At 37.2% G+C, this 24,500-nt stretch overlaps 1 protein-coding gene across 28 annotated transcripts in view; it reads left to right on the top strand.

Moving 5' to 3' along the window:
• The window catches only part of CaMKII (Calcium/calmodulin-dependent protein kinase II), a 160,423-nt gene that overhangs the window by 81,631 nt on the left and 54,292 nt on the right, over positions 1-24,500 (top strand). For 20 of the 28 annotated variants that reach the window (XM_033344590.2, XM_033344610.2, XM_033344612.2 and 17 more), the window contains exons 4-10: positions 1,520-1,574; positions 2,438-2,576; positions 3,635-3,737; positions 7,032-7,210; positions 7,955-8,077; positions 8,173-8,256; positions 16,984-17,044. In XM_033344590.2, coding sequence (XP_033200481.1) covers positions 1,520-1,574; positions 2,438-2,576; positions 3,635-3,737; positions 7,032-7,210; positions 7,955-8,077; positions 8,173-8,256; positions 16,984-17,044 — 744 coding nt within the window. The remainder of the gene's footprint in view (positions 1-1,519; positions 1,575-2,437; positions 2,577-3,634; positions 3,738-7,031; positions 7,211-7,954; positions 8,078-8,172; positions 8,257-16,983; positions 17,045-24,500) is intronic. The other 8 variants (XM_033344608.2, XM_033344616.2, XM_033344591.2 and 5 more) reach the window with 1 other exon arrangement.

Genomic DNA, 24,500 nt, shown 5'->3' with positions numbered 1-24,500 from the left:
AAGCAATGGAAATAGAAAGAGAAGGAAAATGGAAAGAAACAAAAAGAAACGGTCGAATGAAAGGCTAATTGGACTTCTGAAATGTAATTAATATGTTGACTTTGTGAATTTAGGATCTGACACGGCATTTATTGCTACAGGAAAGAGGAAGATGCAAATTGGACAAATTTTTACAGCGATTTATGTAAAACACAATTATCTTTGTAAAATTTTCGTACATCGTAATAGTATGAAACTTCTTTTTATCGGAAGTTTATCGATTTAAATATTGTGTTGTTGGAGTTTCTACATTTTTGCTATCGAGACACAACGTGTCTAATTAGTATTAATATTTTCAATCGAGTTTTGTATTTTATTGCGTTGGTTTAGATTTTACAAAATTTTCCCACTTTCGCCTTATCCTTAATTTCTTGATCTAACGTTGCTAGAATAAGGTTTAGGAAATAGCAATAATATATAACAGTTCCATAGGACTCATTACAAAAGCTACGTTAATATCATGTGAGATTTCCACTACAAAATGACTAATAAATACTGATCATGCTTTTATAATACTATACTCGTACCTTAATGTACCTCTACGATACTAAAGGGTGAAATAAATCCGTGTTTCTTCAATTGCGTTCGTAAATATATGAATTTGCATAGACATCCGCTGTCTAATTGCAACTAATAAAAATCCTGCAAGCGTTAAACGAACAAAATCTAACGAAAATTTGAGCATACGTAATGGCGGTCGTTTCCATGGAACGCGTTGCAAGTGTGAAGGTGCAATTTGTCCAGCGACCATGAAAATCGTTTGTACGATATCGCGACAATTTTCCTTCCGCGTCTTCGATCGTCTCGCGACTGCGATCGTCTCCGGTTTTAGGCGGTGAATTTCGACCCACGAGAAGAGATCGAGCGCCTTCTTCTACTTTTACCATCCTCTCTTTATCTTTGTCAGAATTTGATGCTTGTTTCGCGAACAGTTGAGTAAGAAGAAAATATCGCGGAATAGAGGAAAGCTGAGATTATCGTTTCTCTGTATTAAAGTCTCTTCTTTTGCGCCCCGAAACTGTGTTTCTGGCTTTTAATGGCGAAATGAGGATGGAGTGGATAATGTTTTTCTATCTTTTCTTTTTCCGCCGAGCGTATGATTGTTGCTTCTCGTTTGGAAAGCTTTGCAGGGAAACGTTTCGGGAATATCGTTGGAAATATCGAAATAGCAACTGATGGTAGGTTATTTAAAATCATTAAAATCTAAATATTGTTACAATCACCTGTTGATTGTTCATTTATTAATTTTGGCTAGAATAAATAATGAACAAAGAATTTGTTGCCAGAAGAAATTGTGCCAGAAGATTTCCTTTTTAAATCACTGGAATATCAAACATTATGGTCTCTAATACCGTAGTAAAAAGAAAATACATCGGTGTATATATATAGTTGAAACTAGCTTTCTACGATATTTAAATTTACTGCTACTTTTAACAAGAAAGCACGATACTAACTTGTTATAACCTTATTTCTGTTACAGTGAGATTACACGACAGCATACAGGAGGAAAACCACCATTACCTCGTCTTTGACCTGTAAGTAAACGCCGCTTATACACCTACAACAACGATATAATGCTTCTAAAATTCAATTTTCTTTAATCAATTTAATTTTAAAGCTTTCTATTAGGAATTTTAATTCGTAAAGAAGGGCATTTTTTTTTTTTTTTTTTTTAGAGAATATTTTTTATTCGCGTTGAAGAGAAATATTTTATATTCTGAGAATGATTTGTATCTTAGAACTTTCGAAAGTTTGATCAACGATTTGGTTTGTATGAAAGCTCAACCTAACTTGCAACAGCACTATCGATGATTAAATGTTTCATCAGAGAATCCGTAACATAATTAGAATTCAAAATTCATTCAGAACATTAAACTTACCCTAACGTCTACAGCATTCACCCTTGCTTCCTTTATTCTCGCGACTTTGTTCGGTAATTGTTAATTTGTTCCAGTCACCGACTAATTATTCGAACGATCTGCCCTCGTGAATTTAAATCAACCTCGATTTGCATATTAATGAGCTCGCATGGTCGCGAGGTATCGATGTTCCGCGGTGAAAACTACTACGGCAGGTTATTTAATTGCCAGCTTGATCGATATTCTTTGCGAGTCTTTGGAATTTTTATGCTTCTAGTGAATATCGATATTTTCCAAATTTCCCATTTTTTCATATTTCATCTCGAAATTTATTTCTGTGAATTTTGTACGATACCTGATTAATCATCAAATTGCTTCGCACCTCGGTTCTTCAATTTCCTAATATCTGATCCACCGATCCTCGATTGCCCTTCGAAATCGACCTTCTTAATTTCGCCACTTTCCAAAATTTCCTCCCCGATTCGATCAATATCTTTGAAAACGAAGATTCGAAGAGATATCGGATATGTCATTTTCAGAGTAACCGGCGGCGAACTGTTCGAGGATATCGTGGCGCGAGAATTCTACAGCGAAGCGGACGCGTCTCATTGTATCCAACAAATCCTGGAAAGCGTTCACCACTGCCATCACAATGGAGTTGTGCACAGGGACCTGAAAGTACGTAGAGAAACGAATGTTACGGACGAACTAGCGCCATGCTTGAGAGGGTCCAGTACATTGGCAATGCAAAGGTTTAGTCTGTTTAACCAAACATTTTCAGATAAAGATTTAGGGCTCGATAGTCGATGGGACATGAGCGGTTTGTTGGTTAAAAAAACAAGAAAAAAAAAGAATATAACGTAAACGGGAATAAGCGGTTAGGAAAAGGTAAAATAGGAATACGTAGAAAATGGAACAGCAATTTTAATCAGTTTCATAGACAATTTTTCTAAATATCATAATAAACTTTCGGAATGAGTGATACAGCAAATTTGAGTAAATTCCAGGTTTAAGTTTCTGAATTTTTACGTTCGGTTATTGTCTCAACGACCGACACGAATCAAGTCCGCAGAGCGTAACAGTATAGTTTTTCCTTTTCCTACTTAATTTCGCAACTTTCTTCGGAGCAATTCTTTGGAAGTTACTGGCACAAGAATATTTGAATAGATCCAAAACTTGACGCGTGTACCAATTTTACGTTTAATCGTCGTTGAAAACATCGTTCCACAGAAAGTGATATTTTGGACGTGCAACATTTTTCCACATCTGGAAAACTGCCGAATTTCGCGTTAGATCATCGTTTAAATCGTCGCGTTGCGCGTTAGATTTAGAACGCATTCGTCGTCATGGGCGAATTTCGTGCGGAAAATTTTTGAATCGCAAAGGAGGGGAAAAAAAGGAAATTAATTCGACTAGAGACGAGAAGAAGGACACGAGAAAAACAGGGTGGATAAGGGAAGAAAATACGTAAAAAGAAACGCGAGAACACGACCGTACGAAAAGTGGCGTTTCGTGGAAACCGAAAGAGTGGGAGAGAAATAAAAAAAGAAAGGAAAAGATGAGAGTGAAAAGCAGCGCAGTGTAGAAGGTAGAGCCGCAATGTGTGTCAAGCATGCACGTATATATCTCCTGTTGATGGATCAACCTACAGCATGGCCGCGTAAAAATGCAGGACAACGGCAACGGTTTGTGCGAAGAGTGAGCAGGAATGTCGACGAGTCTGCTTCCTGTTGCAGCCCGAAAATTTACTCCTCGCAAGTAAGGCGAAGGGCGCGGCTGTGAAATTAGCGGACTTCGGATTGGCGATCGAGGTGCAGGGTGAAGCACAGGCATGGTTCGGTAAGTTTATATTGTTTCTTTTTCCTTTCTGTATTTTTATATTATATTTTCTTCGGCAAACATTCGTTTTTCTCGAAACTCTGAAAACGACTCGAAAAGGAAGTTACAAATTTAATACACTATGAATTTCAATAATTTCAGCACTAAACATTTTTTACCATATTGGTAACATTCTATAGTATATACTGTATTTATTCACTGTTCTTATCGAATATAAATCCATTTTGTAAAATTATTTTATGTCTTCTTATATTTCTTATTTTATAAACTTTCGTTTGTCCGCCAAATGTAAGAAAATTATTCAAGAGAAAAGTGAAAGACGTATTGAAAATTGTTGCCGAAAGCATTTTTATAGGCCATAAAATCGTCAGAATTATCAATTAGAACTCGTTAATAGGAAAAATAAACGGCTATCTTTTTATTCATACCGCGAACACGACTAGTATCGTAGAAACATTATTTGTAATTATAGAGCAAAGAAAGAAAGTAAAGAAAAATGATGGAGAAGCTCGTTGATAGTTTGACGAATTAACATTTGCACTTGCGCGATGATAAATAGATGAGTTGGAAAAGTAAATTTTCGTCTTCCCTTCCAATGATCTCTCATCATATCTTTCGCTCGAAATTCTACGTTTCTTTTCTTCTATTCGTTTTTCTCCACCGTTTCTACGCTCTCGCGATTTAAATCCGGCCGTCGACATTTCCATTCATTTCCCCCTATTTTCCGGGGATTCTTCATCCTCCTTTCGGCTCTTTCTCGTGTCGACGCGCGTCGTACATCGTATAGAAGCAGCCCAGTGCATTTATGTACGGGCGTGTCACGTCAGAACTGGCTGGTTCGACCGGCTGTTCCCGTTTGTTTTTACTCGGGGAGAAACTCCGTTGAAGTTCGCCCGGTGCTATTGGAAAAGTTTCCGCGTTTTCGCAGGCAAAATAGATTTCTCCCTCTTCAGAGATTTTCCGTATTGTGTTTGCGGTCAAAGAACCACTCCGCTCCGGATCCAAACCGGAAACCTGGCTCTCGCCCTCTGAAATTCCTTCATATTGTTCCTCGAGATTGAATGTTGTTTTTTCTTCCTCTCTCGCTAACAATCCAGCCAGATTGAGGCCTGTCCGCTCTGCTTGAAATTGTTTTCCATGCGCGCACCCTTTTGCAAATTTTTGAAAGGGGTTGAAGTACACGAATATGTTCGTGCATGTGTTTTTCAGGCGTGAAAAAATATATCCCAGTAGGTTGTTCTATTTTTGCGGTTGTGTTATTGTTAGACGTGTTATTGGAGATTCGAATATACCTATACTATAGGAGAAACGTAATTTAGATATATGAGGATGGTTATTTTTACTAATAATTAGACAAGGGGATTGTTGTCAAAGGGTAGATAAATATTATTGTGGTGAAACGATATTTTTAAAGATAATTTTTCTTCGATAATACAGTTCTTTCTATTCATAATCTTTTGGTATGCTATCAAAGGATATAAAACATAAAATTGACAAACAACGTTTTTTTCAGAGCTTCTTGGAATTATAGTCTGAGAATGTAAAAAATTACATTTCGTGTTTTAATCTTGTTTTTATGAGCATAATTCTTCTTGCGAACTAACAAAGTTCGATTAAACAAGACAGTTCTTTGAACTGGCTTGTCCAAATATTCTTCTCTTCTTCGTTTTTCAATCAGATCCATTTCCCGTCTAAATATTTTCGCTTCTCTTCTTGATTCTTTAATTTCGCGCCGTACTTTCATCTCAAACACGTTCTCCAAATTAAATGGGATTATAACGACTCATCTTAACGCGTATTCCATTCGTCGGAGATCCGTTTCAAATATCAACAACAAAACATCGTGCAACAACCTAAAGCTCTTGGACTTCTCGTCCATATATTCAACAGGTAGAGCGTTAAAATAACGTTCACATTGAAAGAAATGACAACGCAACAAGCACATTCGGCTTCATAAAAATAGTATCAACAGCGAACGATATCATTTTGATGGCTGGAGTCTATGGAACAGCGTTCACCACTTTCCATCGTCGACTGTCTATCGAACGACCGGCTTCAAACACGCTGACGTTCGTTTCCGTCCTCGAAAAGCCGATACCACGGAATTCCTTCGACACTGTGACTTTGGTCGAGGCCGTGGTTTCCGTATCTTCGTCGTCAAACGCGCGAAATTCGAAACTTCAGTCGTCGAGAGTTCCAAGACGTCATAATGGTCGAGCAGTAGATACTCGAGCCAAACGTAGATAGTGGCGAGATTAGCTTCGATCTTCTCCACTCTGTGCAAGAAATTACCACCTATTTACCTCGATTCTGAATCAAGCTTTCTGACGATATCTGACATTTTAAAGAGCTCGTAAAGTAGAGCTTTTTATTTTTTTTTTTTTTATGAAGTTTCACGAAAGTTACCTCAGAGAAAAGTCAATTCCATAGATACAAATTTCGGGAATTTTAAACTTACGAAATTCGTCAATGTTATCTGGTTCGAAAAAGAACACCTTTTACGGTAAAATAATTTTCCAAAGATAAAGTGTTCGTAAGAGATCGGCACCAACTTGCCCTCATGCGAGAGAATTCTTTTAAATTTTTGTATTCGCTTTTACATATATTTCCAGTACTGAAAATAAAGATTTCCTTCTTAGTTCTAGAAAATTTCTAGTAATTCTACGTACTAATTCTACGAAACTCACGGCATAAGTAAAGACTTTAAGAACTTCGAATTCATAAAATCTTCGATCTTGTTCCTTTCCAGATATTACAAAGAAACTTCTTTCAGTATAAAATAATAGTTCGAGAGAAAACATTAAAAGCTTCCTCCAACATCTTCGTAAAACGAAATACGAATGTGTACGATTAATTCTTGTTAAAAATGTGAAAATTCGCCTCATAAAAATAACCTTTTAAACATAGAAAATTTGTGTGCAAAAATGTATGCATATGTTTATTCATTTCAGCTTGATTGCCTAGAAATTGGCTTTACATAAATTACATACATAAATCGTAACTAAAACATAAAAACATGAAACATGAACTTACAAATAACTGCGATGAAATAAAAATATCTCAACTCTTTGGTTATTGCTCTTCTATCTTGAAATATTTTATACAAATATTCTCTCTATTATATTACATTCGTCCATTCCGCTATTCGTTGCTTGTTGAAGATTTGTGAATTAATTGTTTAAATATAGAAATTGAATGAAAACGCAGAAACGTGTTAATTGCCGCATCCGATATTTTATTGCAAAATATAGATAATATTTCTCTCGAGAATGACTAGAAATAATTTTTGCCAAGGTTTCGCCGGGACGCCGGGTTACCTCAGCCCGGAAGTACTCAAGAAAGAACCATACGGCAAGCCAGTCGACATCTGGGCGTGCGGTGTCATTCTTTACATCCTCCTGGTCGGTTATCCACCATTCTGGGACGAGGATCAGCATCGATTGTACGCGCAGATCAAGGCCGGATCATACGACGTAAGAACAATCTATTTATGCTATTTTCATCTCGGTTTCCTGGCCAATCTTCCTGCAGTTCGATCGATCAATTTATTTATTCAAGCTAAGCCTTCATGAAAATCCTTCACCCTGTCGAGGGATTTGGACAAATTTTCGGCTAAAAATCGATCGATCGTGTACAAAAACGCTTGATTGCTTTCTACATTTTTTATTCGATCGTAAATTGTTTTCTGGATTAGAAGGATTGCGCTTCGCGCCCTAAATTGTACTCTTTTCGTTTAAATTTGATTGAATTAGTTCAATTCACTGCAATTATAAATTCAATCGACTGCCATTTATTTTTTGGATTAGTCGTTCAAGTTAAACTAGAAATAATACAAAAAAATAATTGTAGTTTATTTTCGTTCAATGAAAAACTTTTCTGTTTATTCCTCGATCTCGCAGTGATCCTCATTTTTTAATATTTTGATCTCGGTTTCGTTCTTACTGAAAACGAAACTTTTAATACTCAAACAAACGTTCACGATAAATTTGGAACCACACAGCACATATATCACTACGCTTCTTTATTTTATCTGAATTCGAGAAGTTTCCTAACGATAAGAAAATATAAAATGACCCAAAGAACGCAAGAGGTTTAGGTCTAATGAAATGTCAAAGAAAGGGAAAATATGACCTAAATACCGTACAACAGGGATCGCTATAAAACTTGTCATCTTTATCGGTATTTAACGAATTATTCTGCTCATTTGTTTTCGGCAGTATCCAAGCCCAGAATGGGACACCGTCACGCCGGAAGCCAAGAACCTAATCAATCAGATGCTGACGGTGAACCCGAGCAAAAGGATCACCGCCAGCGAGGCACTGAAGCACCCGTGGATCTGCGTAAGTAAAATCAGCCTCGTGAAACGTGCATCCATCACTGCGGAGCATCTCGAACAGCCAACGTCAATTTTCTTCTTTTTCCTTTCGTGTTACAGCAACGTGAACGTGTCGCGTCCGTCGTCCACAGACAAGAGACTGTGGATTGCTTGAAGAAATTCAACGCAAGGCGCAAATTAAAAGTAAGTCTTCTATTATCCTTATTCTTCTTCAATTTTAATTAATACTCGCGCGCTCATCCATGGGATTTCCTCGGGATTTTTTACAAATTGGAAAAAGGCGAGAAGGTAAAGGAATAAAAAAGATAAAGGAGGAAAGGAAAAGAACGAGGGAGAGAAACGAGTCAAACGCTCGTAGTCATTCCGATAATATTTAAACTCTTCTTTATTTCATTTCACTGTTACTGCAAATAAAGATAAATAGGAGTTTTCTGCTATTCTTATCGCTAGAATGCGGAATTTCATGCACATTTGCGATACGTAAAGTTGCTACGATGCAGAGAGCGTAGTGTAAAATATGCGAAGACACTTAAAAAATTTAAAGTAGAGTACCAGACATAATCGCCAGTGCGATAAAACATACCTCTGCTTACGTTCTATTTCTGTAAAGATAAAAGAATATTAACGTACATACGATTCCTTATTGAAACCATGCACCATACTAAATGTATTATTTGTTAGAAATAACATGCGTCTTAAATTTCAATTAGTCGCGAAATATTCGTAGGCTGTTAATCGTTGTGTATCGTTTGGATAATTATGAGCAGTAGATTTATCGTATTAGATTAGACATAAACTTATATCGTACACGCATATGATTTATATGCTAAAATTTTCTATGAATGTAAGACATATCCCTACATGTCAGTCATACTGATATTATTTCCCTGGAAAATCTAAAATATCTGACAAAGAATAAAGGCATAGGAAAACTTTTAACAACGCTCGAATAATATATATGTCTATACAGTGGTATGAGTGTTAAATATAACGAATTAGGATACGAGTAATATTATAGCCTAAAGTCCATGGGAGAACCAATAATTAGAGGCTGACGTACGGGGTCGCGAGTTTCTCGATTAACAACGGAAATTCGCTGGCGACGTGTTGTACCGGAACTCCAGTTAACTAGTTACACGCAAGTTTCGATTCGAGACATCGAGTGTTAAGGTGCGCCAGCCCGTTAAATGATCTATAGTCGCACGGCTTCTGTCAGGATAAACCGGTATTTAGCGTCCAACCATTGGCCCCCCTTTCTACCCATGAAACTCCATGGCGAACTGGTCAGAGGAAACTCGAAATTGAGTTCGCTTTGTCTTGCTGCTGCGTGGCTATTTTGTCGTGTCAATCGGCTCCTCTTTTTGGCCGTGAAACAATTGATCAATCTGTCTTACGTCCTTGTTTCAGGTGTGCATAATGTTATATTAGTGTATTAAGCGGAAAAGTTTTACGTTAAACTTTTTCACATTCGCTGTACAGATAATTTTCCAGCAATTTTGGTCAACTTTTCATCGATCTTTATTCGAGAATGTATTATAAGAATTTTACCACTTTCTATTTTGAATAGACTATTTCACCTCTGAAGAGAAATTCTATTTAGAAATTGTTCTTAATTGAATCAACTACAGGATTGCCGGTATTCAATCACGTCGTGTTACATTTACACAACTTTTTCAATCATCCCTTAAGCAGTAGGTCATCCCACACATAGAACGGGTTTTTTTTCCCGATATATCAGGTGAATGTAACAATATCAGCCGAATGAAAGTTTGTTGCTTAAGTGCAATAATGAAATTCTAAATAACCACAAAAATTCGAAGAAAAGAAATTAATTAAAATCGTTCGAACGATCCCATAGTAGCGAAATAACAAAATTCCAGGCCAACTTGGGAAATTACTTATAACTAAACTGCGGATTTTCCTACGAAATTGTTGCAATCAATAGAATTTGATTAGTAGTAATAGAACTTAAACGCAGATTAAAATACGAGTTTACTCTGCTTTAAATATTTCACGTTCTGTGCACTTTTGTATCTTCAAATTTCGTACGAACACATAGAAATCCACGGTATACTTATCACTTAAACTAATACGACACCTTCTAAATTTTGAATAAGTATAAATGACCATAGAATTTCAAAGAGATAAAGAAACCAAAATCATTTTACAAATGCTGTGTCACATTACCAACCATGGGAAAGAACCATATTCCCCCTGCGATCGTCTCCTAATCCCCTTTTCGTCCCCGAAACACCTTCACAGATACTGAACGCGGGAATTGGAGGTGGCAAAGGCCTTACGTAGGCCTTCTTTGATTGGGAATTCGTGGATTTCCGACTCCCCTACCTAGTCAGTCTCTTCGACGACTTTTACGATTCCAACTGTTGCGAACAGTGTGGCACGAATTGCCGTTGGAATCGCGTGTACTGTCAAGTGGTCCGTTTCTATGGACACGACTGGCGAAACTGTAGTGACAATCGCGTCGAATAGCAATGATATAGTTATTCGAGTGGACAGTATGTGTATCGTTCGATGTGTGCCGAATATTAATCGAGCGTGGTGAAATTTGTTCGCTTTTCTATATATGTATAGCTTTGATTCTTGCGCCCGTGAAAATGCATTTGGAAATGTGAAGAGGAGAATATTGCTTTCTGATCAAAGCGTGACACACAAATACGTATATATAGGTATACAGATATATAGATGGATTACTTTTTGATTTTGCTTGACGAGATTTTTGTGGTTTAACGTGTTCCATTTTTAGAATGAATTTTAGAATGTAGCATAACAAGCATAATGCGTGTACCAAGAACAGGATGATAGTAATAATTGGAGTAGCGAAGTGGTAGGTAATTGTTAAGTAGCGAGGAACGAAGCTCGTAATCTTGTTACCTTTGGCATCGAATGACCTGTTCTGGCATTGGTTTTGTATTTCGTTCTGATCGATAGGAATAAATATATGATGGATGTAGAAACGTAGACAAATTAAATCCAATGGATAGATACGCAGTTTTCATATATGTTTTTTCCAATTTCACATTTTTCACAGTTTTTTTTTTTTTATTGAATTCTATGGATCGTTTTCTCAATATATTTTTACACTACTGCGAGAGGATTTTTAAGTATACAAAATTCGAAGTCTAAATTTTGAAAAGTATTTTTAGAAATTTTAGATTTCTAATTTTCACGGATCCTTAGATACTTTTCCTTCGAGGAAAGTTTCTTCTTAGACTTGATACTCCGTCCAAAGATTCGGAACATTCGACGAACAAAATTTAAAATTTATATTGTAGAAAATGAGAAATTTTACATTTCTAGATACTTCGCGCCCCAAAGAAAAATTCTTTAAACTCTTTAGATTTTTTGCAAACACCTTCCAAAGATCCTCAACTTTTCGCAAACAAGATTCAAATTCTAAAAAGCAAATTTCCGTATTCTTAGATTCTTCGCTTCCTAAATAAAAATTCTTCTTTTTTACATTGCAAACTTCGTCCAAAGATTCTAAACTTTTGTCTAACAATATCCGCAGAGAATCGAACGAACGATGCATAATTACGGGAACGATCGTACATCTCGTACGTGGCAGTGATTAAGCAACCAATTACTAATCCACCGATATACTATTCGCATAAGTAACCCCCACCCCCATGAAATAGCGTTTTTCGTTCAGTTCACGATAGTATCTGAACGCAGCTGGAGGGCGAGCCTTCAATCACGCGATTGTTCCATTAAACCGAATGTAATTAGCGCACGAACTTAATGTCCAGCTGGTTTACGAAGGGCGATTGGTACACTTAGACCGGTAGACGCGCGTTCGTGCATAGCCTCTCGGGTGATTCGTGACCCGAGACTCGATTAAGGGTGTTAGATGGCGTTAATAATGTTTTCGTGATCGGTTTAAGGAAGCGATCTCGTTTGATGAAATAGTCATGAGTCGCACACTAGGTTAATTAGGATATTGGTGATTAGAGCACGTTCGTTTCTTTCTTCGGAGGAGAAGGTTGAGGATTCGCGATATACATCACGCAAAGGAGAAATATAAATAAAATTATTGCAATAAGCAGACGATTAGCAATAGCGATGGCTGGCAGAAGTAATACGAAGAAATAAATCGAGAAATTATGTTCTCGGTGCAATACTTTCTCATGTTTCAAATACTTTTATAACAATTTCTATCCGTAAAATTGCAAAAATATACAGCAATTTCTCGGTAGATAGAAATAATGAAAAGTTTATCGAAATAAATTGTGAAACGTTAATATTAAAAAAGAACATAATACTAATATTAAAAGAACGTATAAAGTAAGATATAAGAAAAGACTTATTAATTTCTCGAGAACAAAATTACACTCAAATCCTTTTGGAGCTGTTTTACCACCAACCTAAATCATCGAATGTACATACAGACAAATCATTCAAGTTTTCGTAGCTCTTGCTATCTCCTTGTTAGTATGATGTAGAGACTACAGCGTAGACTCTTAATATGCAGTATCTTGATTAAGGATAGCTGAAGAATAATGTATGAAAGGATGAGTAAGAAGATCGGATGAGGAAATGTGGGATTAGAAAGATTGGAACCAAGTCGTAGTTCTTGGTCGAAATCAAATAAATTATTCCTATTATTATAGAGTAGAATTATTTAGGTTATATACAGATTAGAATATCAATTGCAGTAGATACAGAATTTCTACAATTGTTGGAAATGAAGAAATCTTTGTGCTTCAAATGACATCCAAACGTTGTTCATTGTTAGTGATGTTTCGCGTGAGAGTGTGAAGCTATTAATAAAAGTCGTGCACCAAGCTGAAATTCATCGTTGAAGTGAATGACAGAGGATAACAAACATGAGAGCATTGAGGAATAAATTCGTGCTGTGCAGGCAACAGGAAGCCACCATTCCTGAGGTATATACTTAATCTTCATTCACAGCCATTAATCAATCAATTCGTCTATTTTTACATACGATATCTATCCTACACGGTCATTTATCGACTAACTCTTTCGTTTCCAATTTCGTTAAATTAAATAATACGTAACTTTTCGCAAGAAAATAAAGAAAGTTCGTTGCAACGAGATTAGACGGCCACCCCTTATATTTAATCTACAGAGTAATCAATCTACCGGTTGTATTTTTTCAAACTAAATACAATGTGATCTTCCACGCAAAGCACCAAGAATAAAAAAAGGAAAGGAGAAACTAAAGAACTGAGAATAAGGAAAACACCAAGTTCGTCATGACGAAGTTTCGAGCTCGGCCAAGAGTTATTAAACGACGACCCCTTTCCCGGAGTTTGTTCAATCGTCACGAGAACCGGCGTGAAACTCGAAACTCGAACATAGTAATTCCATTCCTATCCGGTTGCTTTGTCTGCCCATTCCACTTTCCGGGGCTCAAAAGGAACACTCGAACACACTGGTGGCCAACCCTGTAACCTTCGATCAGACATTCCTTCTGTTTTTCTCTCTGTTTCTTTCGTTTTTATTTCCTCCGTTTCTCTCCTCTCTTCCTTTCTTTGGAATTTTTCACCTGACGAACAAGCTGCTTTGATGTTCTTCAAGGTAATTACGAGTCGTCGAGAGATCGATGAGAAGTGGACGAAGCTGTTACTCGCATTATGATGTCGAGTCGTGCTGTAATTAAAGAGAGAAATGCTGGTCTTTTTACTCGGTGTTTTTTAATGGTTTTCGGCAGGGGAAAGAGATTTCGCGTGATTCTTTACGGAGATCGTTCGGTCAGACGGTGTTTCGAAATACATCGGTTCGCGAATGTGTTCGAACATTGTATTACAAGAAACTTTCATGTCCATATACTCGGTTAAAAATTATTTAACGCACGGACTGTTACGGTAGTTATCTAAATTTTTGTAGAACGATTAAAATACGATAAACGCGAACCAGAGAAATTTGCAGCGATGCGAATGATTTAGATAACATTGTCCGTTAGATAACGCGCCAAAGTAACATGTTTCATAATTATTCCGATTAAAAGTCTGCCAGTTCTGTCAACAAATAAATCAGGCAGCAAGATCGAAATTCAATATTCATGCGATACGAACCGAGCAGTAAACTTCCATTGAGTTAATACGTGGAATTGTTTCAATTAAACGAAGGAATTGATTCTCGTTTACCGGGCCGGCACGCAGCGCGATCGAACGAGAGCCTTACACGACTCGGAAAGAAACGGAGGCGTATCGTATAATACGGTGCATGAATATTTAATCGCGCGAGAGGAGGGCGACTGCTCGATTCTCTATTACTACCTGGCCCGTCCACGTATTTAATATTCGGAATTTAAATACACGACGCGTATTACAGAAGCTCGCGCGACACGAAAATAGAAACCGGCCTCTAATCGAAATCGATTGTTCTGCCGGCAAATATTTATCGTAAATATTTTCTGGATGCTCGAACGATACGTCAAACGTTGCATCGACGCCACTCTTATTAGCTCTGTTTGCTTTAGTTCGCTCGTATTTGTCGCCACTCTCTCCTCTTCTACACTTCCGGTTTTCGAGAAAGTCGGCCTGAAACTAGTACGTGTGCCCTAGTCATTTTCTCGTTTAATTATTTGCTTGTTTAAAGGTAATCAACCTGTTTGTCGGCACTTTGTAGAGACATGCCGAGCATGTAATTTTATTGGTAAATCTGATAAAAATTGATACGTTTATCATATTACGATGGCCATTAGAGGAAGGCGTATTTATTCAGGAAATCATATTATCGTATATAGCAAGTTGACTTGTAAATTGTACAGGTTATTATGGAATTGCGTGAATCGTGAGACGTTAAGTATCGAAGATGTTGTTATAAATACCATTTTGTTGAAGTTAAAGAGAAGTTAAATTTTATAAAATCTTGCAACAGATAAATGAATTGCTCCGGTCAGCAAAGATCGATGTTCATCTTGTTCTCTTTGAATGGTGTTAACTTCTGTGCGTATTTTATTGGATGTTCGCGACAATTTTATAACGGCAGCTTTTCTCTCTCGAATTTCGAAGTCAAGTTCGTTTTCATCGTTTAATTATTATTTATCATCATGTAATGTATTTATGATATTGTCGTATTAATAACTGTAGAAATTATAATCAATTAAGGATCGAGCAAAAAGCCAATAGCATGGTTATTTCGCATACAGAAACGCAGAAATTCAAATCCCCGAACGAAAAATAATTCTACATAATATATTCAAGAATAATACGTAAGCTCGTTATCTACCTCATGAGTACGTAGAAACGAAAAAAGAAAAGGAAAGAAATTGAGAAACGATGTTCATAGAAGTCTAACAAATTCATTCCTATGTAATCACGATCATAAGCAGCCATTAAAAAAGCGATTTCATCAAATACGTCTCCACTTTCGTCGATAATTGCATTTACCTCTGGATCGACGTAATTATCGAAACGTATTTAATACATGATCTAACAAGGCCTCTCTACTCCAAAGGAACACGTACATTAAAAAAGAAGCCACTTGCCATCTAGCAGAGGTCGATGAATAAAACATTTCGCTTCTTTCGTCTCTTTAAAGCGACTTCCATCTTTTAAAGGACACGATTCCGCGCAATATCGTTTAATACGACGAGTAACAGGTCGATAAGCGAGAGTGGGCGTTTAATTTAGATAAAAGACACTCAGGACGCGAATTAATGGCGGGCTATTAATCTATCGATCCGTGTGCCTCGTCCAACGTGGTATACGTTCGTTGGATCGTCGTTCAACGTTTGGAATACCGATAACGATAGAATTTCTCGAGCGTGAGGGAATTATCGTTGGAAAACCGACGTGCAGACGGGATCGAGTGTCTCCAGGTCCAAAGTTCACCGTTGTAATAACGTGCAGTACCAAAGACCGGAAGTACCATCAGCCGCCGTACAAAGAAGCTGCACTGAACGACTGCATTCGTTCGCGTTTGCGCGTGTGTCTGTGCGAGATCGTCGTTTGTTCTCGAGAAATTGGCATGATCGAGCTCCAGTCGAGTCTTTCGGCTATTCAAATACGGATCTCTTGGAGTTTTCTTTCAAATTTTTATCCTTTGTTGAATGAAACTTGCAATGGAGAACTTGAAGGTTCGACTTACATCGTTCGGAAAAGTGAAATTGATTAATGATTGGATGGTCAGAAGTCTTAGAACTGTCTTCCAAACTGTTATCTCGTTGATTGATGTTCGATGATCTTTTTGTTGGGTTACGTTGGAAGCTTGTGTAATTACAGAGGTAGGATTTATTCTCGTGTGATTGATCGAATCTTTTAGAATGCTTATACTCTTTGAAATATCTATGTATAATAGTACCGAATAATGTCGTAATCAAAAGACTCGATGGCTTTGGTCGAGTTGAAAGATCGCGTAATTAGAAGAATGGAATTTTCTTTATCGATTGGAGGGTTAGCTGAAATGAGCGATAAAGGTTGTGTTTCTTGAATTCCTCATCTAAGCTGAGTTCACCGCACAAACTAAATTGAGTAATTCCATCGAAATGAGTCATTTTTGGAGAAAAGATATATTGATCATGTGATCTGATTAAGTACTAAAACAAAGAAGTTTTCAAACACCATAGTTGATCTTCTCAACCGCTCGAGGTATATCGAGGTTCTTGTAAGTTAATCGTATAGTCACGTACAAGAGCACGAAACACAAATCTAAATTGCTTCCAATTAACAAGCCATTGCCGCGCTCCCAATCTTCATCCCTCGATCTCGCTGAAACTCGCCGCGGCGATAAAACATGAAAAACCGCCGAGCAGCTTATCTCGCGCGATTAACTTTCGTTCAGCCGTTCGTACGACTTCCTCTCCCGGTTAAAGTTAAGCGAGTCGTGTTTCTTGCTCTTCTCTCTCTCTCTCTCTCTCTCCTCGGTCCTCTCGATTAACGTAAAAGAGGAATAATCGTGGCCGGTGTTCTTTTTTGTCCGCAGGGCGCTATTCTGACGACCATGTTGGCGACGAGGAACTTTTCCAGTAAGTATGATGCACAGGGTAAGTACCTCCGGCCCTCTTCAGCGCTTCATGGACCACGACAGACAGTACTTTTATATCTCCCATTAAATTTTTACGCCCACAACCCTACCCGACCTTATCGTCTGTCTTTATCTTTCTCTAAACGACACTATCGACTATATGTCTCTCTTTTTTCACCCTCGAACCCCTCGGTTATACATGTTTCTCTCTCTGTCTCTCTCTCTCTCTCTCTCTCTCTGTGTACCTATACTCGTTCTCTGTTTATACATTCTGTATTCTCTGTTTATATTCCAGAATTCATAACCCATAAAAACCCACCTCGTCTCTCTTCTCTCACTGCCCGTTTATTCTTCTTATAAACTCCCCCTCTTCTGTATGTATATATACATATATATTATATATTTATATTTATATATGTGTATATATTTTTATAAAGGTTCTGTTCAGCAGATCTTTCGTTCTTTTCAAGAGGTGCTTCACGACGTGGCCCCGCGCACGCACTTTTATTTCACTTATTAAGAGACACGGCCACCCTACTTGTTTTACCGAGGGTGGAGTTAACAGGCTGGATGCTTCCCCCTTTTGTTTCCACGACAAACGCAAGTGTTTACGACCCACCGCTACAATGGCAGGGCTTAATAGGGGACCCAGCCGAGGTGTTACGCACTGATTTCGGTGAAGCGTCGGACTTGATGAAAGAGGGTCCAGGGATATTTAACAGCGAGGACAGAGCTGGTTTCCCAGGGACTTCTCAATTTTTCAAGGAAATAAAACGACACTATTTTTTATGTCTCTCTCTCTCTTTAAAGAATATTTTAAAAATGGAATTGTCGAGTAGAATGAAGATTTTATGGGAATCAGTGTGTAATACCTTGCGCTGTATATTTTGGGTAGGGGGATGTACACATCTACAGGTAGCCTTATTTCGAACGAACGGTATTCAAAATTCAGCTCAGTTTAGATTTCGATTATCGGAGAGGGATTGTAAAATCAAATTTCGGTGGAGGAATTAGAAAAGATTGGAAGAACGACGTGGAAGTAAAAAGTTATTGGTCTATTTCTTGCTGTAAAACACGCTAGTCTTTCTCCGATCGAATTCTATTAAAAATTCAGTTGAACTGAAGTTTTTCAATTACTCCAAAGGGATCGTTAAGTAAAATTTCTCGAAGGAAATTAGAGAAAATTTTCATTATGATTTGTTTGTCGTCTACTTTTTTCTTTGAATAACAATTACTTCTCTTTCGATCGAAATCCATTGAAAATTCGGCCCAATTTAGCCTTTCGGTTATTCGAAAGAGTCGTCGAATAAAACTTCTACAGAAAGATCGACGGAAATTAAAGAAACGTAGAGTTAAAAAATTGGATAAACAGACGTAAAATGTAGTAACGGTGGCCACGAAATGAAGCACCGCAGATCATTCCTGCTCGTGCACCGAACGAATTAGAGCCCCTTGCGTTGATCCCCGCCTCTAGACTTGAACTACCGGAGCAGCGAGATGAAATTTACCCCCAAAATCTCCCTGGAACTATTCGTTCTCATTGGCAACATCAACAAAAATTTCTCTTTTCCGTGCCCAATGCACAAATCGCTTCTCACAATCGCAATAATTCCACTGGATCGAACTCATTAGTTCTTCTTAAATACTTTCGACAAATTTCATCCTCGCTCGCTCTGCACACTAGTACAATAAATTATCATGATAATTCATTCACACATCGTGTACCTCATAGTCGATGCACTTGGCTCGCACCTCATACCCTGCAAGGACTGTGCTGCGTTATCCAGAAATTGCATCGTGTTAATAATATTTTTTTTTTTATTAGTAATCTTTCTTTTTTTTGTTTATTTCCAATAAAATTCCGACGAGAACGATCGTTTCGAAGTTCTGGGTAACGCGAATCGTCGTCACAGTGGACTCAAGCAGTTTTCTCCTCATCATATCCGAACGACGATCATCAGAGTCATGCTTCGTCGCTTCGAAGCGCATTCCCAATAGCAAAAGTTCGATCAACGGGTGATCAAAGTGTCAGACGATCGTTCTAACTTCCAACACTGTAAGAAAGTTTGAGCGTTTCTAACGATCCGTAAGATCTGGTGGATCACTATCAGCGAGGAATCATCGATCGTCACCAATCATTCGTTCATTTCATCGTTTGTGTTTCTTTGTATCTTTATACGTTTCGTTTACGAATCGACGCGTCGATTACGAAGTGAGAAAATCTTTGAATTTGCTCAATTCACGAAATGAACAAATTTTCCAGTTTTTTTTTTTTATTTTTAACCATCGTTTGGTACCGTTGAGCCATAAGTATATAGACTATAATAATTCAGTTATATTTCAGTTAGATTATTTGAATTCTACATTTTACGCGAGAAATTCTTTTTATCCTGTAAAATGCAAATTGGAACTCTAAAATTAAGTAATTCAACTCGAACTTTAGTAGATCACTTAAAATTCGATGATAATCGAATGAAGGTTAAATTTAGAAAACAATTTAGCGAAAGGAAAATTTGAAAGATATTATTTCTAGAAGATAAAATGAAAAGAAATTATAATTTGACCGATCTTCCTCGCGAATTCGCTGGATATGTAATCAGAGGAGGGAACTCAAGTATCATTTACGAGATATCGCGTGACCGTGTCGAGCACAACTGTTTAGGTCCACTGGCGAATAGTGCCTACGAATGATTATTGTGCGTTTAGTATTGCTGACCATTTTGTAGCGCCTCTACTCTGTCAACGAGACATCAGCGAAATGCGTAACACAGAACCCGTGCCCCACTTTTTTTCTATTTGTCTTTGCATTCATGCCGCACATTTTGGAACGACGCGTGAAACATCCATATTTTTGATCAAAAGAAAGGAATATTCTCATCGTTCATTCATGTTCCTCATGGCAATGCCAATCGAATATTTTCTAATCTAATTCGACACTGAAATACTTGATCAAAATTATACGAATAATACTTAGTAAATTTTAATTAGTTAAAGATGATATTGAATGTTAGAAAGTATAAAGGAATAGAGAAAAAAAAAATAAATTTCTGCTAGAAACAAAGTTCCAAAATACAAAGTATGAATATCTACTATACGCAAATACATGTCTGTATATTATGTACGTTTGTATACAAAACGATTCCCTTTTGGTATAGCCGTCTTGAATCTAGATGCTCGATATACGTATATACAAGTCATACAACGTGCCAAATGTGCATCTGGAGGCAAGTACGCGTATCTGTGACACGCGTGTACTTGCAGCCTCTCTACAAACACATCAATATTATACACCAATGTATACATCTCCAAAAGTTCCCCTAGAATGCTACGATCTTTCACCCAGAACTTAGTCGAATAGTAGATGAGCATCTTGCATCCGTAGAGACGACACCCGGAACGCGATACGAAAGCCACTTTTTGCTCCCCCTCCCCCCCCCCCCAAAGACACGATTTATCACTGTCTGATTATAGAGCCTGTGTGTAATTCTGTTGATTCTCTTTTTTTTCTTTTTGTCTCGTTTACCTATTTTTTCTTATTTTTTTTCTCAATTTTACGATCTCTTTGTCTATATATTTTTTATTGTTGCGTCTATATAATACATATATATATACCGCAAAAAATACGCAAAAGAAAAAAAAGACACATCGTCGGGGACACTTCATGCTCGAAGTAGAATCAGGTAGGACACTACAAGGGGGACAATTTGTCTGTTTTCACGTAGGCAAATACGTGTTGGTAACACGTGACAGTGAAAAATGGGTCATGGGATGATTTGTGGAAAATAAACAAATATTTTTATATAGGAATTTCTTTTTTTTCTTTTTTCTTGCGAATTAAGATGGATATTTGTTGGAATGAGATTCTAGGTGATATTCGGAAGGTAACGTTCGAACGTGGAATATTCGAAAGAGTAAAGATGAAAATGAAAATGCAGATTATCTTATCGCTGAAAGGAATAGCTATGTTTTATTTAACCCGAGGTTAAATTAGTTTAAGAACCGTGGAAACTACGGAAAACTGTGAACGTTAATTTCGTTTAATACAAGGGCAGCTTATGTTAAAAATTGAGATAGAAAGTAGCGAAAAGAATTACTTTACTAGTTTAAAGTTTAGAGGATAACTTTTTAAAAGGATAGTTGGAAATTGAAGAAAAGGATAACTCTTGCTCTAAAGACTAGCTTCATTTATTCAATGTAAAAGTATCTTACTTTACAAAGGATGATGGAAATTGAACGAAAAAATAATCATAAACTTTAACGTAATTGAATCCTTAAAAGGTTGCGGCTAAACTTAATCTAAAGGTAATATTATATTTTTCTTTGAATATTATAAAGCTTGATTATTTCAAACACTTGTTATTTCGAATTCTAAATTTAGGAAATTGAGAATTAATATTAAGATTGATGCTCTAATCCCCGAATTAAATTACAGAAGATCTTTTATTTTCGAACTAAGTTACAATATTCAAATCGATAATATAAAACTCGAATTAAATTATACAAAATTTTATATTACTAACTCAAATCGCTTTTTCGAAATATTCTTCTGTATAACTGGTAATAGCAGCACGTGTTATTATATTTGTATGGCTGTCTACGAATAATTTAAGACTCGAAAGACCGATTCTAATCTAAAAGGGGAGTTCTTGTTAACAATGAAAATTCGTAACGGTTTAGAAACGAAACCGAGCGAGTTTTCTCGAGGTTTGCGTGCGAGTCGCGGCGGTTATCGCGCGAAATATCAAATACTTTCATTACCATGTAACTATTTCCTTCCTGAAGTCGGTGTAGAAACGAGAGTGACGGCCCTCGCTGCCGCGTCGTTGGCAATTTGTTTCAATTACCAACTTGAAGACAGCGAACGATCATTCGTTTCCTTTTTTTCACCTCTCGCGATCTTTTCTCCTCTATTTTACTCTTTCAATCAAGGTGCTTCAGGGCAACCAACGTATAATTAACTTCGAGGTATTGTCTTTCGAGTCTGTCGTTCGTTTTCCCGATTTCATTTCTCCGGAAGCTTAATTAAGTTTATCTAATTGCGCCGTAACTCTGCATTTCGATCTTCGATATCCTCTTTTTCTTTTTTTCTCCTTCCCCTTTTTCCTAATTATTCTTTCGATGCTCCATTTCGAGAACGTTACTTTCCCTTAACGTTATCACCACCGTATTAGCGTATAATTACCATAGCTAAATTTTTGCAATTAAGCAAATGTCCCACAATCTATGGTACGATGATACGTGAAAGCTTTAGATAGATTTTTCACTTTATGTTCCGAAAGCGATGTCTTAAAGAATTTTAATATCGGGTGTAATAGTATGACGGGTAAAAGAAAGGAGGACAGTTAAATAAATAAATACCGTTGAACAATTAATTAAGATTATTTTAAAATATCGCTTTTAAAATATAAAGTAAAGGATCTTGCTGTGGAAACTTCTGCACATCACTGGCACAAGGAAAGACTCGAAATTATCGAACTTTTCTATAAATATAAAGTAAAATTAAATTATATATTGAAATTAATCAATTCTACGTCCAATTCTACGCAACAATAATAAACAAATTTAAGGGAAAAATAACTGAAAAAGAGCAAAATGATGAACATCGTTGTAACGTTACTTCGTCATCGCAGTCCGTCCCCAGGCTTCTTCACCACGATTTCTCTTATCAGCCAAATCAGCCATTAGGTCGTTCCTTCGTTCGTTCGTTCGGCCATTCGTCACAGAATCGAAGTCACAAACTTCATTCACAAATTTGACCGATTCACAAAGCACGATCATTTCAGAGAAAAGAGAATTCTACGTTTTAAGGTTTCGTCATCGCGATAGGTCGCGATCAAGAATGGCCAACGTTCGAGAGAACAATCAGCGTTTCTACGTGAACGAAACGAAACAAAGCTGCTTTCTATCCCCCAGAAAAAATTAGAATAAAAAAAGGAAAAATCGCTGGATGCATTACGTACCTCTCTCGCTTTTTCTCTCTCGAAAAACGTTCATCGTTATTTCTTCCTTCAGGATCAAAGCTAAAAAACCATCTGCTTTCTCCTTCGGCTACGATCCCCGTGAGACGATCATCGATCGATCGACATTATGAATCGCGTCGTTTCATTCATGATTCTTCGATGAAATGATAAACGAAGCATTTACTCGTAGCTCGTGTTCTCTCTTCACCCTTTTCTTCCACCCTAAAATTATTTCTGCATCTTCGTCTGGCTATTGGTAATCGAAAATCGATAAGAATATAAACGAAAACGTATCCGTTGGATTATTCGTGTGCTGAACGATTGAGAATTGGTCGACGATATTTACCGATGTTCGATAACCGTCTTAAACGTCGCTTCAATAAATAACAGTAGCTGTAGAAAACGTGGAAAATATTTCGTTATCTTCAAGAACGAACAGAGTCGTAGAATCTAGCCGATTTCTAGTTTCTAAAAAATGAAAGAAAAAGACGTTAACTCGAATCTCGGGAATCGTTATTAAATGAGAGACAAATTTATAAGTCGGGATTGCTTCTTATGCCCAATTAGAGTCTCCTAATTCCTCTAAACGCTCGTGGACGTGTATACCGTGGTCATCGAGTTTCTTTCTCGAGAGAATCTCTTTTTTCGATGTTCTCTCCGGCTTCACAAGATTTCGGCACGGCCTCTTGAAAATTCATCGAATCGATAAATCTCGAGGTGTCGACGAGACCCCTAAACGCCATCGGAATTTATGTGAAGGTACTTTTATATTTAACACACGTTCTCCTTTACGTGTGTACATACGTACATATATATATGTATGCATATATATATATATATATACGTAGATATATATGTATGGATAAATATAAACCAGGAACGAGTCCATAAATTTCCGAGCGGCAAAAAAGAATTCATGAATTCTGCGTCGGGAACGAATCCATGAATCTCCGAGCGAATTCGGGTTTTCCGGACGAGAGAACGCGAGCAAACGAGACCAATCGTTCTCTCTTACTCTCTTCTATATAATACCTTCCTCCCTTTCTCTGTCTGTCTATATTTCTTAATCTGACTGATTTTTTTGACAAGGTAACGCGAAGTGGGTCGGAGGTGCAAGGACACACCCTTCATCTCTGAACAATATCAAAAAATAATAATAATAATAATAAAGAAAGAAAGCTCTTTCGACGCCTCTTAACCGAAAGAAGATGCATCTAATCGATAAACGATAAGCTGTGCTTGCACATCACTCACTCATACACATATACATATGATACACATACGTAGGAATTGGACTTACAAGGCTCTAATCGAACAACAAACGATACAGTTCGTGGGAAATTCCGATACAATCGAGTCGATCGTTCTGTTACGCTGTTCGAAACAATTAGGCCGATTCTCTGTTCGATTATTACCATCATGGTTGATTTCGATCCCCCACTACTTCTTCCTTGCATTATCCTTACCGCTAGCTGTAGCTTGAGAAGCTTGAGAAGTCGACAGATTTCCGCTGCT

This window comes from Bombus vancouverensis, chromosome 8 (assembly GCF_051014615.1).
Source record: "Bombus vancouverensis nearcticus chromosome 8, iyBomVanc1_principal, whole genome shotgun sequence".
Lineage (NCBI taxonomy): Eukaryota > Metazoa > Arthropoda > Insecta > Hymenoptera > Apidae > Bombus > Bombus vancouverensis.
Note: the sequence above shows the minus strand (reverse complement) of the source record. Positions and strands in the feature narration are given on the sequence as shown.